Here is an 11,758-nt window from a genome sequence, read left to right as displayed (position 1 = left end):
TTATTGCTGTGACTCACATAAAATTATACACTGTTGCTGTACTAGTTTGCAACAATCGTTTGATATGTAGTGCTCAATACAATATTTCCTTTATGGAGTAAAAATATTTTATCAGCTTTTTCTTATAAATTCTTGATAAGAATGTAAAGCCTTCACCCTATTTAAAACATTGTCTTTAGCCATAATGAAGGAGTTCTTTGTTACAGGAGGGCTGAGCTACCAAATGAAACAGCTGGAGGGAACCAGGGTAAAAACAGTTCTGTTCTGGGCATTAACATACCTACTTCCACATCAGCTGTATGGCACATGATTCGCAGCATGACTTTGCACAGGACATAACCACGCTGGGTCTTAGCATTCTTATCCACACACAAAAAAGAAAGTAGGTTCCTTCCAACTCTGTAGTTTTTTAATTTTCTTGTTTGTTTGTTTTTTCTGGTGAGGGTAACAAAAACTGCAAGGCACTCCAGTTAAGGGGATTGCTACAGTGGTATTCTTCAAGTGTTCCCTCCCCTTGCACCTTTCTTTGGAGCAAATCGTAAATCTCCATGCAGAATTTAGTAGTTTTCTCATCTGTATCAGAAAGAAACTATATTTGCTGCTTTTTAAGGGGTTTTTGGCTCCGAAACTCTGTGATTTTATGTGAAGACCAAATTAATAACTTGTTCAGCGTAACTTCCTTTTCATAATGAAGAAGTGGATTTTTTTCTTCCTAGATGCAAAAGGAAATATGGTTACCATTTCTGCTAAATACTGGTAATTTTAATATGAGCCATACAGAAAGTGTTACCTAAATATTTTGTAACTGCTTTTAAAAATTACCTATTTCTAAAACTCATTTTCAACTGCCTGACAGATATATTTTATTTCACATCATCAACCAAAACTGTTCTCCCTCTCGGACAGCATTATGAACTAAAGAAGTGTTTTCAAAGGGGAAAATATTCATCCTAAGTCATAGCTTCCTCTAGTGGAGCTATGCTGTATTACATGGATATAAAGTATAAAGTTCCTTTGAAAATAATTCCGGTTTCTTAAAAAGGCTGGCAAGCAAAATCACCTGGGGCATTTTCTAAAACTACGGAATTCAAACTCCACCCTGGTCCTGCAAAACTCCACCACTGATCAAGGGAGGGTTCTGGAATCTGCATAATTGGTGACTAAACTGTAGCATACAAGCTGGCCATTGAAAACCAGTAAATCCTAACTTGCACATGAATATCACTTTCGATTTTATAAGACCACTTAAAAATTTGTTTTAATAGTCTGTAGTCATTTCCAAATGTGACAGAAATTTACTTTGATAATTTGTACAAAGTGTACTTACTTTGCAGGACCTATGTTGAAAAAAATCTTTATGCATAAACTATATCAATAGCTTAATTAGCAAAGTGACAGGTATATAGTAGATAGTAAATGTTGACTAAATGAATGTTTAAACTTCATCTCCTTGTGTGTATGTAATGATTTTAAGATTATTACCTATTTGAAAAGATTGCTCTAAAACGTACAAGAAATAATCATGTAAAGTTAATTACATGGTTCTTAGTACATAAGAGCATCTGTCTAGCCATTATTATTATCACTATTCCTTTCTGATGCTTTAGGCACAGTGTCAAAACTTAACTTTTTATTTGTTAAGTTTACCCCAAAGGACTTTTTTAAAAAATTGGAGTGTAATTAGTCTTTTGGATTCTTTTCATTTTCTTTGAAACAGTTTTATTGAGATATAATTTATACACCATAAAATTCATGCATTTAAAGTGTACAATTCAATGCTTTTTATTTTATTACATTTACCGAGTTGTACAACCATTACCATAATCTAATTATAGAACATCCTTATCATCCCCAAATGAAAACATGGAGGTCGTGGTTTTTATATTAGGTTTCAGATGCAAGTGGCTCCATGAGAGTGACTGTGGTGGCAGAAGAAAATCCCTTCTCGATGGCAATGCTGCTTTCCGAAGAATGCTTTATTTTGGACCACGGGGCTGCAAAACAAATTTTCGTATGGAAAGGTGAAAACTTCCATTGGCGATGCTGTATTTCCGATGTATATATATTTCCTCTAAAAGGCTACATAAAATATATTTTTTTGATTTTTTAAAAAAATCCCACCTTTTAATTAAGACTTGATCTATAAATGTCTCACATAAAATGCAGCCATTTTCCTTCTACCAACATCATGTACCAGGGATTATGGAGTTAAAAGAAAAAGCATTTGGGCAATATAAAAAGAATTGTTTTACAAATAAAGTTTTTCACATATTGTTAAATATACTTAATATAGCAGGAAATTTTTGCTATTTTTTTTTTTCTTAAGACAGAGTCTTGCTCTGTCATCCAGACTGGAGTGCAGTAGTGCAATATCGGCTCACTGCAAGCTCTGCTTCCCAGGCTCACGCCATTCTCCTGCCTCAGTCTCCCGAGCGGCTGGGGCTACAGGTGCTGGCCACCATGCCCGGCTATTATTTTTGTATTTTTTGTAGAGACGGGGTTTCACCGTGTTAGCCAGGCTGGTCTCAAACTCTTGACCTCGTGATCCACCCGCCTCAGCCTCCCAAAGTGCTGGGATTACAGGTGTGAACCACCACACCCAGCTTTCACTGTTGCATTTAACTTCAGTTATAATTATGTTTATTATGGTACACAAGTATTTCTTAATCATAGAATGTCTTCCTTCTCTGAAGTTCTCTCTCTTTAATTTACCTTGTATTTTAGGTAAAGATGCTAATCCCCAGGAGAGGAAGGCTGCAATGAAGACAGCTGAAGAATTTCTACAGCAAATGAATTATTCCAAGAATACCCAAGTATGTGTGAAAATGAACTGGCTAGAAAAAAATAGAAAACATAGGAGTTCATGACATCTCCATGAAACTCATGAAAAAGTTTGGGTCAAAGTAACATCTGCATGTGAAGTGATTCTCCACCTGCCTGTCTGCTGCAATCTGGTGTCACATGTCCCTCTTCTTTATCTGTGTGGGGGTTAGAATTTTTTAGAAACGGCTCATCAGACTTTCTATAGAGCTGCCCATTCACTTCCTCCACTGCCTTTAATTCAAGATAGTAAACCAGAGTAGATTTAGCTAAGAGCGCTTATGAGTTATTATTCCTTAGAGCAAGTTGTGCAGACTTGGCCTGAAACCCAGATGATATTTGTCTTCATCAAAATCAATCTAGACCCTGGCTAATTACTCCATTCCTTTCTGAATCTCTCAGCCTCATCTACTCTCCTCATTTTTATGTCCTTACACAAGGAACACAATGAGATAATTTCTTCCAACTCACAGATCTCTTGTGAACCTTATGTAGAAAGACAAACTTATTTTACTGCAGGGATAACATATTAAAGAACTTGATTCTTCTCTCAAATATTAAAATTCAGTGGCAATTACTTTAGTTGTGAGAAAAAGCAGTTTTGGATTGTATGAGCTTGATAGGCAAACCAGGATAATTTTTCATTTCCTTATTTCTGTCTTCACTGCCAGATTCATATTTTCCCTCAATTTCGTATTTTCTTGTTTATTATTATTATTATTTTAAATTTCAGATTCAAGTTCTTCCAGAAGGAGGTGAAACACCAATCTTCAAACAGTTTTTTAAGGACTGGAGAGATAAAGATCAGAGTGATGGCTTTGGGAAAGTATATGTCACAGAGAAAGTGGCTCAAATAAAACAAATTCCCTTTGATGCCTCAAAATTACATAGTTCTCCACAGATGGCAGCCCAGCACAATATGGTGGATGATGGTTCTGGCAAAGTGGAGGTATTTACCTGTTTTTGTTTTCGTCAAGCCCATGAATGCCAGTGTATGTTGGGAGAGGGCAGGGGAGATTCCTTGAGGTCAAGAGTTTGAGATCAGCCTGGCCAACATGGTGAAACCCCACCTCTACTAAAAATACAAAAATTAGCCAGCTGTGGTGGAGCTCACCCGTAGTCCCAGCTACTTGGAAGACTGAGGCATGAGAATCGCTTGAGCCTGGGAGGTGGAGGCTGCAGTGAGCCAAGATCACACCACTGCACTCCAGCCTGGGTGACAGAGGGAGAAATGTGTATACACACACACACACACACACACACACACACACACATAAAAATGTGTATACATACACATATCTGTGTTTATATATACATTTTATAAATGTATATTTAAGTATATTTATACATATTTAATGGCTCTCCTCAGTCTTCCTGAGAACATCCATCTTCAGCTGGACCCTTGACCTTTCCCTCCTCTTGGCTTCACCTATCCACTGCCTTGAGGACTGACTTCCCCTCTGCCATCTAGCTAATGTTCCTACACCTTATTGGCAACTCAGTTAAATCACAAGCCATACCTTTTCTGAGAAGGCTTCCCTCAGTGCTGAAGTGGCCTTTCTCTGTATTCAATCTCTAGGGATATTTTTCACAGAATTTATCATATACCTACCACAGAATTGTTCATTTACTGCCAGATTTCTCCTAGACCTCTCATCAATTCCTTGAGGACAGGAATTAAATATTCCATCTCTATATTCCTAGGGCTTACCACAATGCCTGGACCAAAGTATACAGTCAAGAAATTAGTGAAATAATTTTTCCTCTTTTCAAAGACATGAAGCATGAATCTAAGTGGCATGGGTGTTGGGGAGTGGGGAGCGCCAAGGGAGAAGTTCACAAATGTCCCTCATGGCTGCTGTCGGAGGAGTATTGACTTCTGGGTCTGCGTCTGTCTCCTACTTAGACATTCCTGCTGGAGCTCAGTCCTCCTGGCAAACTTGGTCTCCAGCACCAGCTGTGTCCTGGCTGCAGCCTTCTCCTGTGCCATCCTAGGGCTGCTGAAATCTGGGGAGCTCTCTCTAGGATCTTGTGCTGTCTCTAGGATATAAGGCTTCTGCTCTCTAGGCTAGTGTGGGGTGGCCTCTCTCTAGAAGCATTGCACTGCTCCTGTCCACTTGCTCATCTTCAGATTTCAAAGCAAAGAGTCTGCCCTTCCCACCGGAAAACTTAGGCAAGTGTGCATATGTGTGTGTGTGTGTGTGTGTGCGCACGCTTACATGTACACACACAGTGCCTGGCAGCCTCTCCTTCATTTGTTACTCTCCTGTTTCATGTACAGTTCTCATCTCTCCAACTTGAAGGGTCTTTAATCTGTGCTGAAGATGAGGAGGTAGAATGAAAGTGGTTCTGCCTGTTTTTATCCCATCATCACATTTCAGTCTTATACCTGGCACCTTTTAAAAACAGAAGTCATGTTATTGGCATGGTCTTAGTCTGTTCAGGCTACTATAACAAAAATACCGTGGATTGAGAGTTTAAGCAGAAACATTTATTTCTCACCATTCTGGAGGCTGGGGAGTCTACACTGAAGGTTTTGATGGGCTCAATGTTTGGTGGAGGATCCACTTCCTGGTAGACTTTTTGTTGCATCCTCACATGGTGGAAAAGGAGCTAGAAAGCTTTCTGATTATAAGGGCGCTAATTTCACTCATGAGGGCTCTGGCCTGATGACCTAAGTACCTCCCAAAGGTCCCACCTCCTAATACCGTCACACTGGAGGTTAGGATTTCAACATAAATCTTGGAGGGACTCAAACATTCAGTGTGTTGTAGCATCTTTAGTATTTGGTCACAGTCTACCAAGTCTTGCCTGGGAAAATAATAGTCTCCTATCTTAAAGCACAGGGAAAAAATACGTATGTTATTTCATAATTGAAGAAAAAATTGAAATACATATTTCTGAGCTGAATCTTGCAGTTTTTTATTCCACTGGAGTGTCATGTTATTTCCACTAGTAGATGCAACAATAGGTATTTATTAATCACCAGGCTCGGAACTGAGCTTAATACTGTAGAGGAAGCAAAAGAAACATAAAAGTACTTAAAATGTCAATAAATTGGCAAATTGATAACAATTTCTTTCCTTTGCTTGATTTGTAAACTAGTTAAAAAATAATTTAAAACTTGTTTAATAATAGATTTGAACCAAAAATTATTTAAACCTTATGAGAAGTACTATTAGATCAAGAAAATTGTAATTTGGTGTATATGTTCCATTCCTTCCAGATTTGGCGTGTAGAAAACAATGGTAGGATCCAAGTTGACCAAAACTCGTATGGTGAATTCTATGGTGGTGACTGCTACATCATACTCTACACCTATCCCAGAGGACAAATTATCTACATGTGGTGAGTTTATATCGGGCAAAGATCTCGGGTTCCACAGGAGCCAGATTTTGCTCCAAAGTATTAAATTCCATGCATTATGGGGTAGAATAATCCTATAATCACCCCAGTGAGATTTATATAGCATGCATGTAGAATTTTCTTTTTATATGATTTTGACTTTGTTTTGCAGCTGCCATCCATAGGCAGCAGGAGTTATATAAAAATCATGCTATCTAGTCTAGGAAAAAAGTTTTGGTATCCTAAACCAGTGATGTTCTGCTAGTGGATATGTAGTTGAATATCTCATCTTGTATGCAGGTTAACACTGTAACAGCAAGTGTCAGGTACCATGGCTTCTTATTGTTAAAATTCACAGAGGTCCATCCTAATTGGAACTGCAAAGTTGCAATATGGCAAAACCAGTAGGAGATACAATTTGTGATTCCAATGATACCTCAACTTGATGCAATTCTTATTCTTTGTGTCCATTAAATTTACAATAATGGAAAAAATATGCAATTGAGGTTTTTTTATTTTTTATTTTTATTTTTTTTGAGGCAAAGTCTCACTCTGTCACCCAGGCTGGAGTGCAGTGGCCCAATCTTGGCTCACTGCAAGCTCCACCTCCCAGGTTCACGCCATTCTCCTGCCTCAGCCTTCCGAGTAGCTGGGACTACAGGTGCCCACCACCACACCCAGATACATTTTTTGTATTTTTAGTGGAGACGAGGTTTCACCGTGTTAGCCAGGATGGTTTCGATCTCCTGGCCTCGTGATCCGCCCGCCTCGGCCTCCCAAAGTGCTGGGATTACAGGCGTGAGCCACCACACCCAGCCCCTGTGTTTTCATCTTACATGGTTTTGCATGATGATTTGAGTTAATTGAAGTCTAAATATACTTTCAGTAAATACGAATGCCCTGCTCAAGGAAGAAATGACCAAATGTCCAACCAAGCAATTTATGTGCATACACCATGCCAGGATACGTCAAGGGATAGGGATTCTGCAACAAATTATATAATGTGAAATTCTCTAACTTTTTATTAAGTGAAATCAGGTAAAAATAGAATATTTCTAAGAAGGCTGGAAAAAAGAAAATAATTCTTAAAAAAGATCTTCAAGCAGAGAAATGTGGGTGTAAGGTGCAAAGGCAGGGCAGGATCCTACCTTTGCCTACATAGTTATAACACCCTGTAATAAGTGTATAGAATATACATGCATTCAGTACTCTGCTGATAGGGTGACATTTCTTTTTGGTGAACCTCACACACAAAGACAGAGTCACACTCATCCCCATAGTCTGGTCATCTACACTGCCCAGTGCCTTGAGCCCATTCAAGTTCAGGAGATGGGATGATGCCAAAAGAGTGGTCTGGGAACTCGGAGGCATCAGTATCACCTGGGAACTTCTTAGATTTGTAGACTCTCAGGCCCCACCTTTGACCCACTAAGGCAGAACCTGCATTTTAGCAAGGAGCTCAAGTAATTAACATGCTCTTCAATGATTGACAGACACTGCCTCAGGCAGTGGTTTAGAACAATGACTGCATATTGGAGTAACCTGAACAATTTCTCATAAATCCAAATGCTCTCACCCACACCAAATAAATCAAAATCTCAGCTGAGGGGACTCCTAAGATTCTAATCTACACTACCACATCGGTGTGAACCACCGCACCCAGGACCATCTCTGATGCCACAGTCACTCCATATGCTGTCCTAGATGAATGCGTTTAGCTATTTAGCTCTGCGGTTAACATGTTGTCTTAACAGCAACCATTCTGTGAGCAGCATGTTTTCGCTGGCAAAGTGCCAGATGTGTCCTTGTTTTTTTTTTTTTTTTTTTATATATATTTCTTTCCAAAAAGAATGGAGCAGGGGAGATTAGACAGATGAAGTAATTTAACTCAAAGTCACAGCTGTTGTAAGGCAATATTTTAAATCTTAATTGATTGGTCTCTTTAAGGCTTGAGTATATCTATATCAGGTAGTTATGTCCTTATCTTGCAATTTCGTTTTCTAAAAGTTTAATTCAGAAAAGTGTTTGTGCAACAAAATCATGGCATTTATTGGGATAAATTAATTATTCCTAGTTAACTTTTCTTTTGCATTTTATTTCATGGTCTTCCTGTTAATTCTCTTTTGAATATGAACAACATAATTGATTGTGAATTTAGATTAAACGAAAAAAGACTAAGCAAGTAATGCAAAAGAATGTTTTGAGGAATTAACAATTTGCAACCCATATAAATGCCTGTGTGGACATACTAAAATAGAATAAATCAGGTTACAAATTTTAAATGCTAAATTTAAGTTTTAAATCATAGCTATTTCTTGTATCATTTGAAAGCACTTTATGTGCTAAGCATTGTACTAATTTCTGGAGATACAGCGGTGGAAAGAAAAATACAATCTGTGCCTTCGGGAGCTTATATATAATGAGAAACAGATGATTAACAGGTATTTTTAGTGCAATATAGAGGATTTTATGTAAGATCAAGCTGAGTGATCTTTGGATAATTATATACAGACACTCCACCATACTCCTAGGCTATTGGTTAAATATTTGTACCCTCTAGAACTCATGTTGAAACTTAATCTTCAGTGTGGAAATATTGGGAGATGGGGCCTTTAAGAGGTGATAGCTCTCATGAAAGGATGAGTCCATTAGTGGATGAATGGGTTATCATGAGAATGGGACCAGTGGCTTTATAAGAAGAGAAAGAAGCCTGAGCTGGCATACTCAAACCCTCACTGTGTGATGACCTGCACTGCCTCAGGAGTCTGTAGAGTCTTTGCCAGCAAGAAAACCCTCACCAGATGTGATCTCTTGACTTTGGACTTCTCACTCTCCATAACTGTAAAAATAAGTTCCTTTTCCTTATAAATTACCCTGTTTCAGGTATTCTGTTATAAGCAACAGAAAATGAACTAAGACAGGCTCCTAGAAAAAGTGGCATTGAAGTGGAAGCTAGACAGGCAGGCAAATAGGGAAGTTGTTCCAAGCAATGCAGGAAAATAGTGTGCTCTAATCTACTCGTCATAGAGTATGGGTGGAGAACATTTAGGGTGCAAAAGATAAAATGAGGGAAATTAGAAGGAGCCAAATTGTAAATGGCCTCATAAACCATGCTGAAGAGGACAAACTTTATTTTTAAGACATTGGGAGTCACTGAAAGAGTTTCTATGGGGTGTTACATGATTAATTTACATTTTATTCCATTTTATTTTATTTTAGACAGTCTCATTCTGTCACCCAGGCTGGAGTGCAGTGGCTCCAGTCCTGGCTCACTGCAACTTCCGCCTCCCAGGTTCAAGCTATTCTCCTGCCTCAGCCTCCTGAGTAACTGGGATTAGAGGTGCACACCACGATGCCCGGCTAATTTTTTGTATTTTTAGAAGAGATAGCGTTTCACAATGTTGGCCAGGCTGGTCTTGAACTCCTGACCTCAAGTGGTCCACCTGCCTCGGCCTCCCAAAGTGCTGGGATTACAGGTGTGAGCCACCGCGCCTGGCCTGGTTTTCATTTTAGATAAATTATTCCGATTGACATCTGCAGAATGGATTGGTAGAGGAAGGCTAGCAGCAGGAAGACAACTGGGAATGTGTTGCAATAATCCAGCTGAATGATGTGGCCTGAATTTAGTGTAGTGACAACAGGGAATGAAAGAATGAGACAAATTTGCAAGATGTTAAGGTATTGGCACCAGAAAAACTGTTAATGGGGAATGGAGAAGACAAAGACAAGAATGACCCCTGGGTTTCTGGTCTGAGCATAAATGGGTAGCATTTTATTTCCTGAGATTAAAAATCTTACGAGGAAGACAAGTTTGGCCCACACTGTACAAAAATGCAAAAGGAAAAAGAAGAGAAAGAGAAGGCACCACATTGGTAATAGTTACTATCTTTGGAATGGGGCTGGAAGGATGGTCATTTAGTTTTCTTCTTTCCAATTTGAAATGTTCAACATTTCCATCATAAGAATGTATATATTTGGGGGATATCAAGAATGTAAATTAGGTACTTCAGAGTCCTTTTGTGAGTCTTCACCATTTGAAATCATGGATGTGAAGTATGTAAGTCTGTTAGTGTTGTATGGTTTGTGGAACTTCAAAAGCTCCCATAAAGATAGTGAAGAGGATTTCAAAAAATAAGCAGTTCCATCGAAGACTGGCTTTCAAATTAAACAACTTTCCAGTTTATGTGATAATTTCAATGCAGGGATATAAATAGGTTTAAGTCCAAGAGGCAGAGTTAAAGGTAAGAAACTAGAATTAAATCAGTTATGAAACCACTTATATGCTGAAATGACAGGACAGAAATAATTTCAGCAATGATCTTTTCTCTGAAGTATCAGGTAATTAAAATTGAACAGATGACAATGATGAATCTCTTGAAGTAGTAAATCCCATTTTTACACAGCACTCATCTTTAATGAGCAACAACCACCACAGGTTTATAAAGAAAAAATACGTCAAAGTAGATTGCTTTTTTTGTTCAGCATAAGATTTTAAAATTAGAAACAAAGAGCGACTGTGTTATTTCTTGATTGTAGTGGAATACTTGAATCTGTGTGGATGGCAGTATGGTACTTGGGATCTGGAAGAGACGTTTAAGATGAGTAGAGAAGTATTTGTTCAGAGTGTCATGAGGCAGAAACTTAGTGATGTTTTTCAGGTTTGCTAGTTGAAATATTCCAAAAAAAAAAAAAAAAAAGGAGCAAAATGAAGACAAAAGTTGGGTAATATTGTCTGTTCAGTGGTTGGATTTCTTCCCTTCAGAATAAAAGCAAAATGGAAAGCAGCCATTTTTAACAAAAGCTGGAAGCGAGAATTCAGGAAACCACAGATGTGACAAAGAAACAACGCATGATATAGACCCTGTGGTGGCCCGTCCTCATGCAGCTCTGTGTAACTCCTCATCTTGTGCTTCTAGTACACACACAGGTGTTGGCTAGCATTATAGGCTCTTGGGAAATGTAGGCTATTGACATTAAAACACTTTGTGTTTAGTAGTTCCTTTATTAGGGAAAGCATTTTTTATTTTCTTATCAACATTTGCATGTATGGTTTTTTTTGCACCTCTCTGTAGAAAATTTTTACATCAACCATTTGCCTATGCTGGTCCAGTGGAAAATTATGTGATAAGATATGCACCCTCTTCCCAGTGTGTTGGGGGGTGTGTGTGTATGCGCGTGTGTGTTGCCCAACGTGGCAGGTTCTGTTAATCTGTTCCGAGTACGGAACAGTTTACTGTCAAAGTTTTAGAAGAAAAGATATATTAGCATTGCTACAAAAGTAATTGCGGGTAGGCTGGGCGCGGTGGCTCACGCCTGTAATCCCAGAACCTTGGGAGGCCGAGGCAGGCGCATCACCTGAGGTCAGTAGTTTGAGACCAGCCTGACAAACATGGAGCTTGACAAACATGGAGGAAACCCTGTCTCTACTAAAAATACAAAATTAGCCAGGCATAGTGGTATATGCCTGTAATCCCAGCTACTCGGGAGGCTGAGGCGGGAGAATCACTTGAACCCAGGAGGAAGAGGTTGTAGTGAGCCAAGATCGCACCATTGCACTCCAGCCTGGGCAACAAGAGCGAAACTCCGTCTCCAA

At 38.8% G+C, this 11,758-nt stretch overlaps 1 protein-coding gene across 1 annotated transcript in view; it reads left to right on the top strand.

The window, feature by feature from the left end:
• SCIN (scinderin) overlaps nucleotides 1-11,758 on the top strand; it is a 94,840-nt gene that overhangs the window by 63,754 nt on the left and 19,328 nt on the right. Inside the window, exons 4-7 of the mRNA XM_011943450.1 lie at nucleotides 1,889-2,021; nucleotides 2,725-2,813; nucleotides 3,554-3,769; nucleotides 6,047-6,168. Coding sequence (XP_011798840.1) covers nucleotides 1,889-2,021; nucleotides 2,725-2,813; nucleotides 3,554-3,769; nucleotides 6,047-6,168 — 560 coding nt within the window. The remainder of the gene's footprint in view (nucleotides 1-1,888; nucleotides 2,022-2,724; nucleotides 2,814-3,553; nucleotides 3,770-6,046; nucleotides 6,169-11,758) is intronic.

The sequence above is a fragment of the Colobus angolensis genome, unplaced genomic scaffold (genome assembly GCF_000951035.1).
Source record: "Colobus angolensis palliatus isolate OR3802 unplaced genomic scaffold, Cang.pa_1.0 Scaffold104, whole genome shotgun sequence".
Lineage (NCBI taxonomy): Eukaryota > Metazoa > Chordata > Mammalia > Primates > Cercopithecidae > Colobus > Colobus angolensis.
This window is presented reverse-complemented; position numbering and strand designations above follow the sequence as displayed.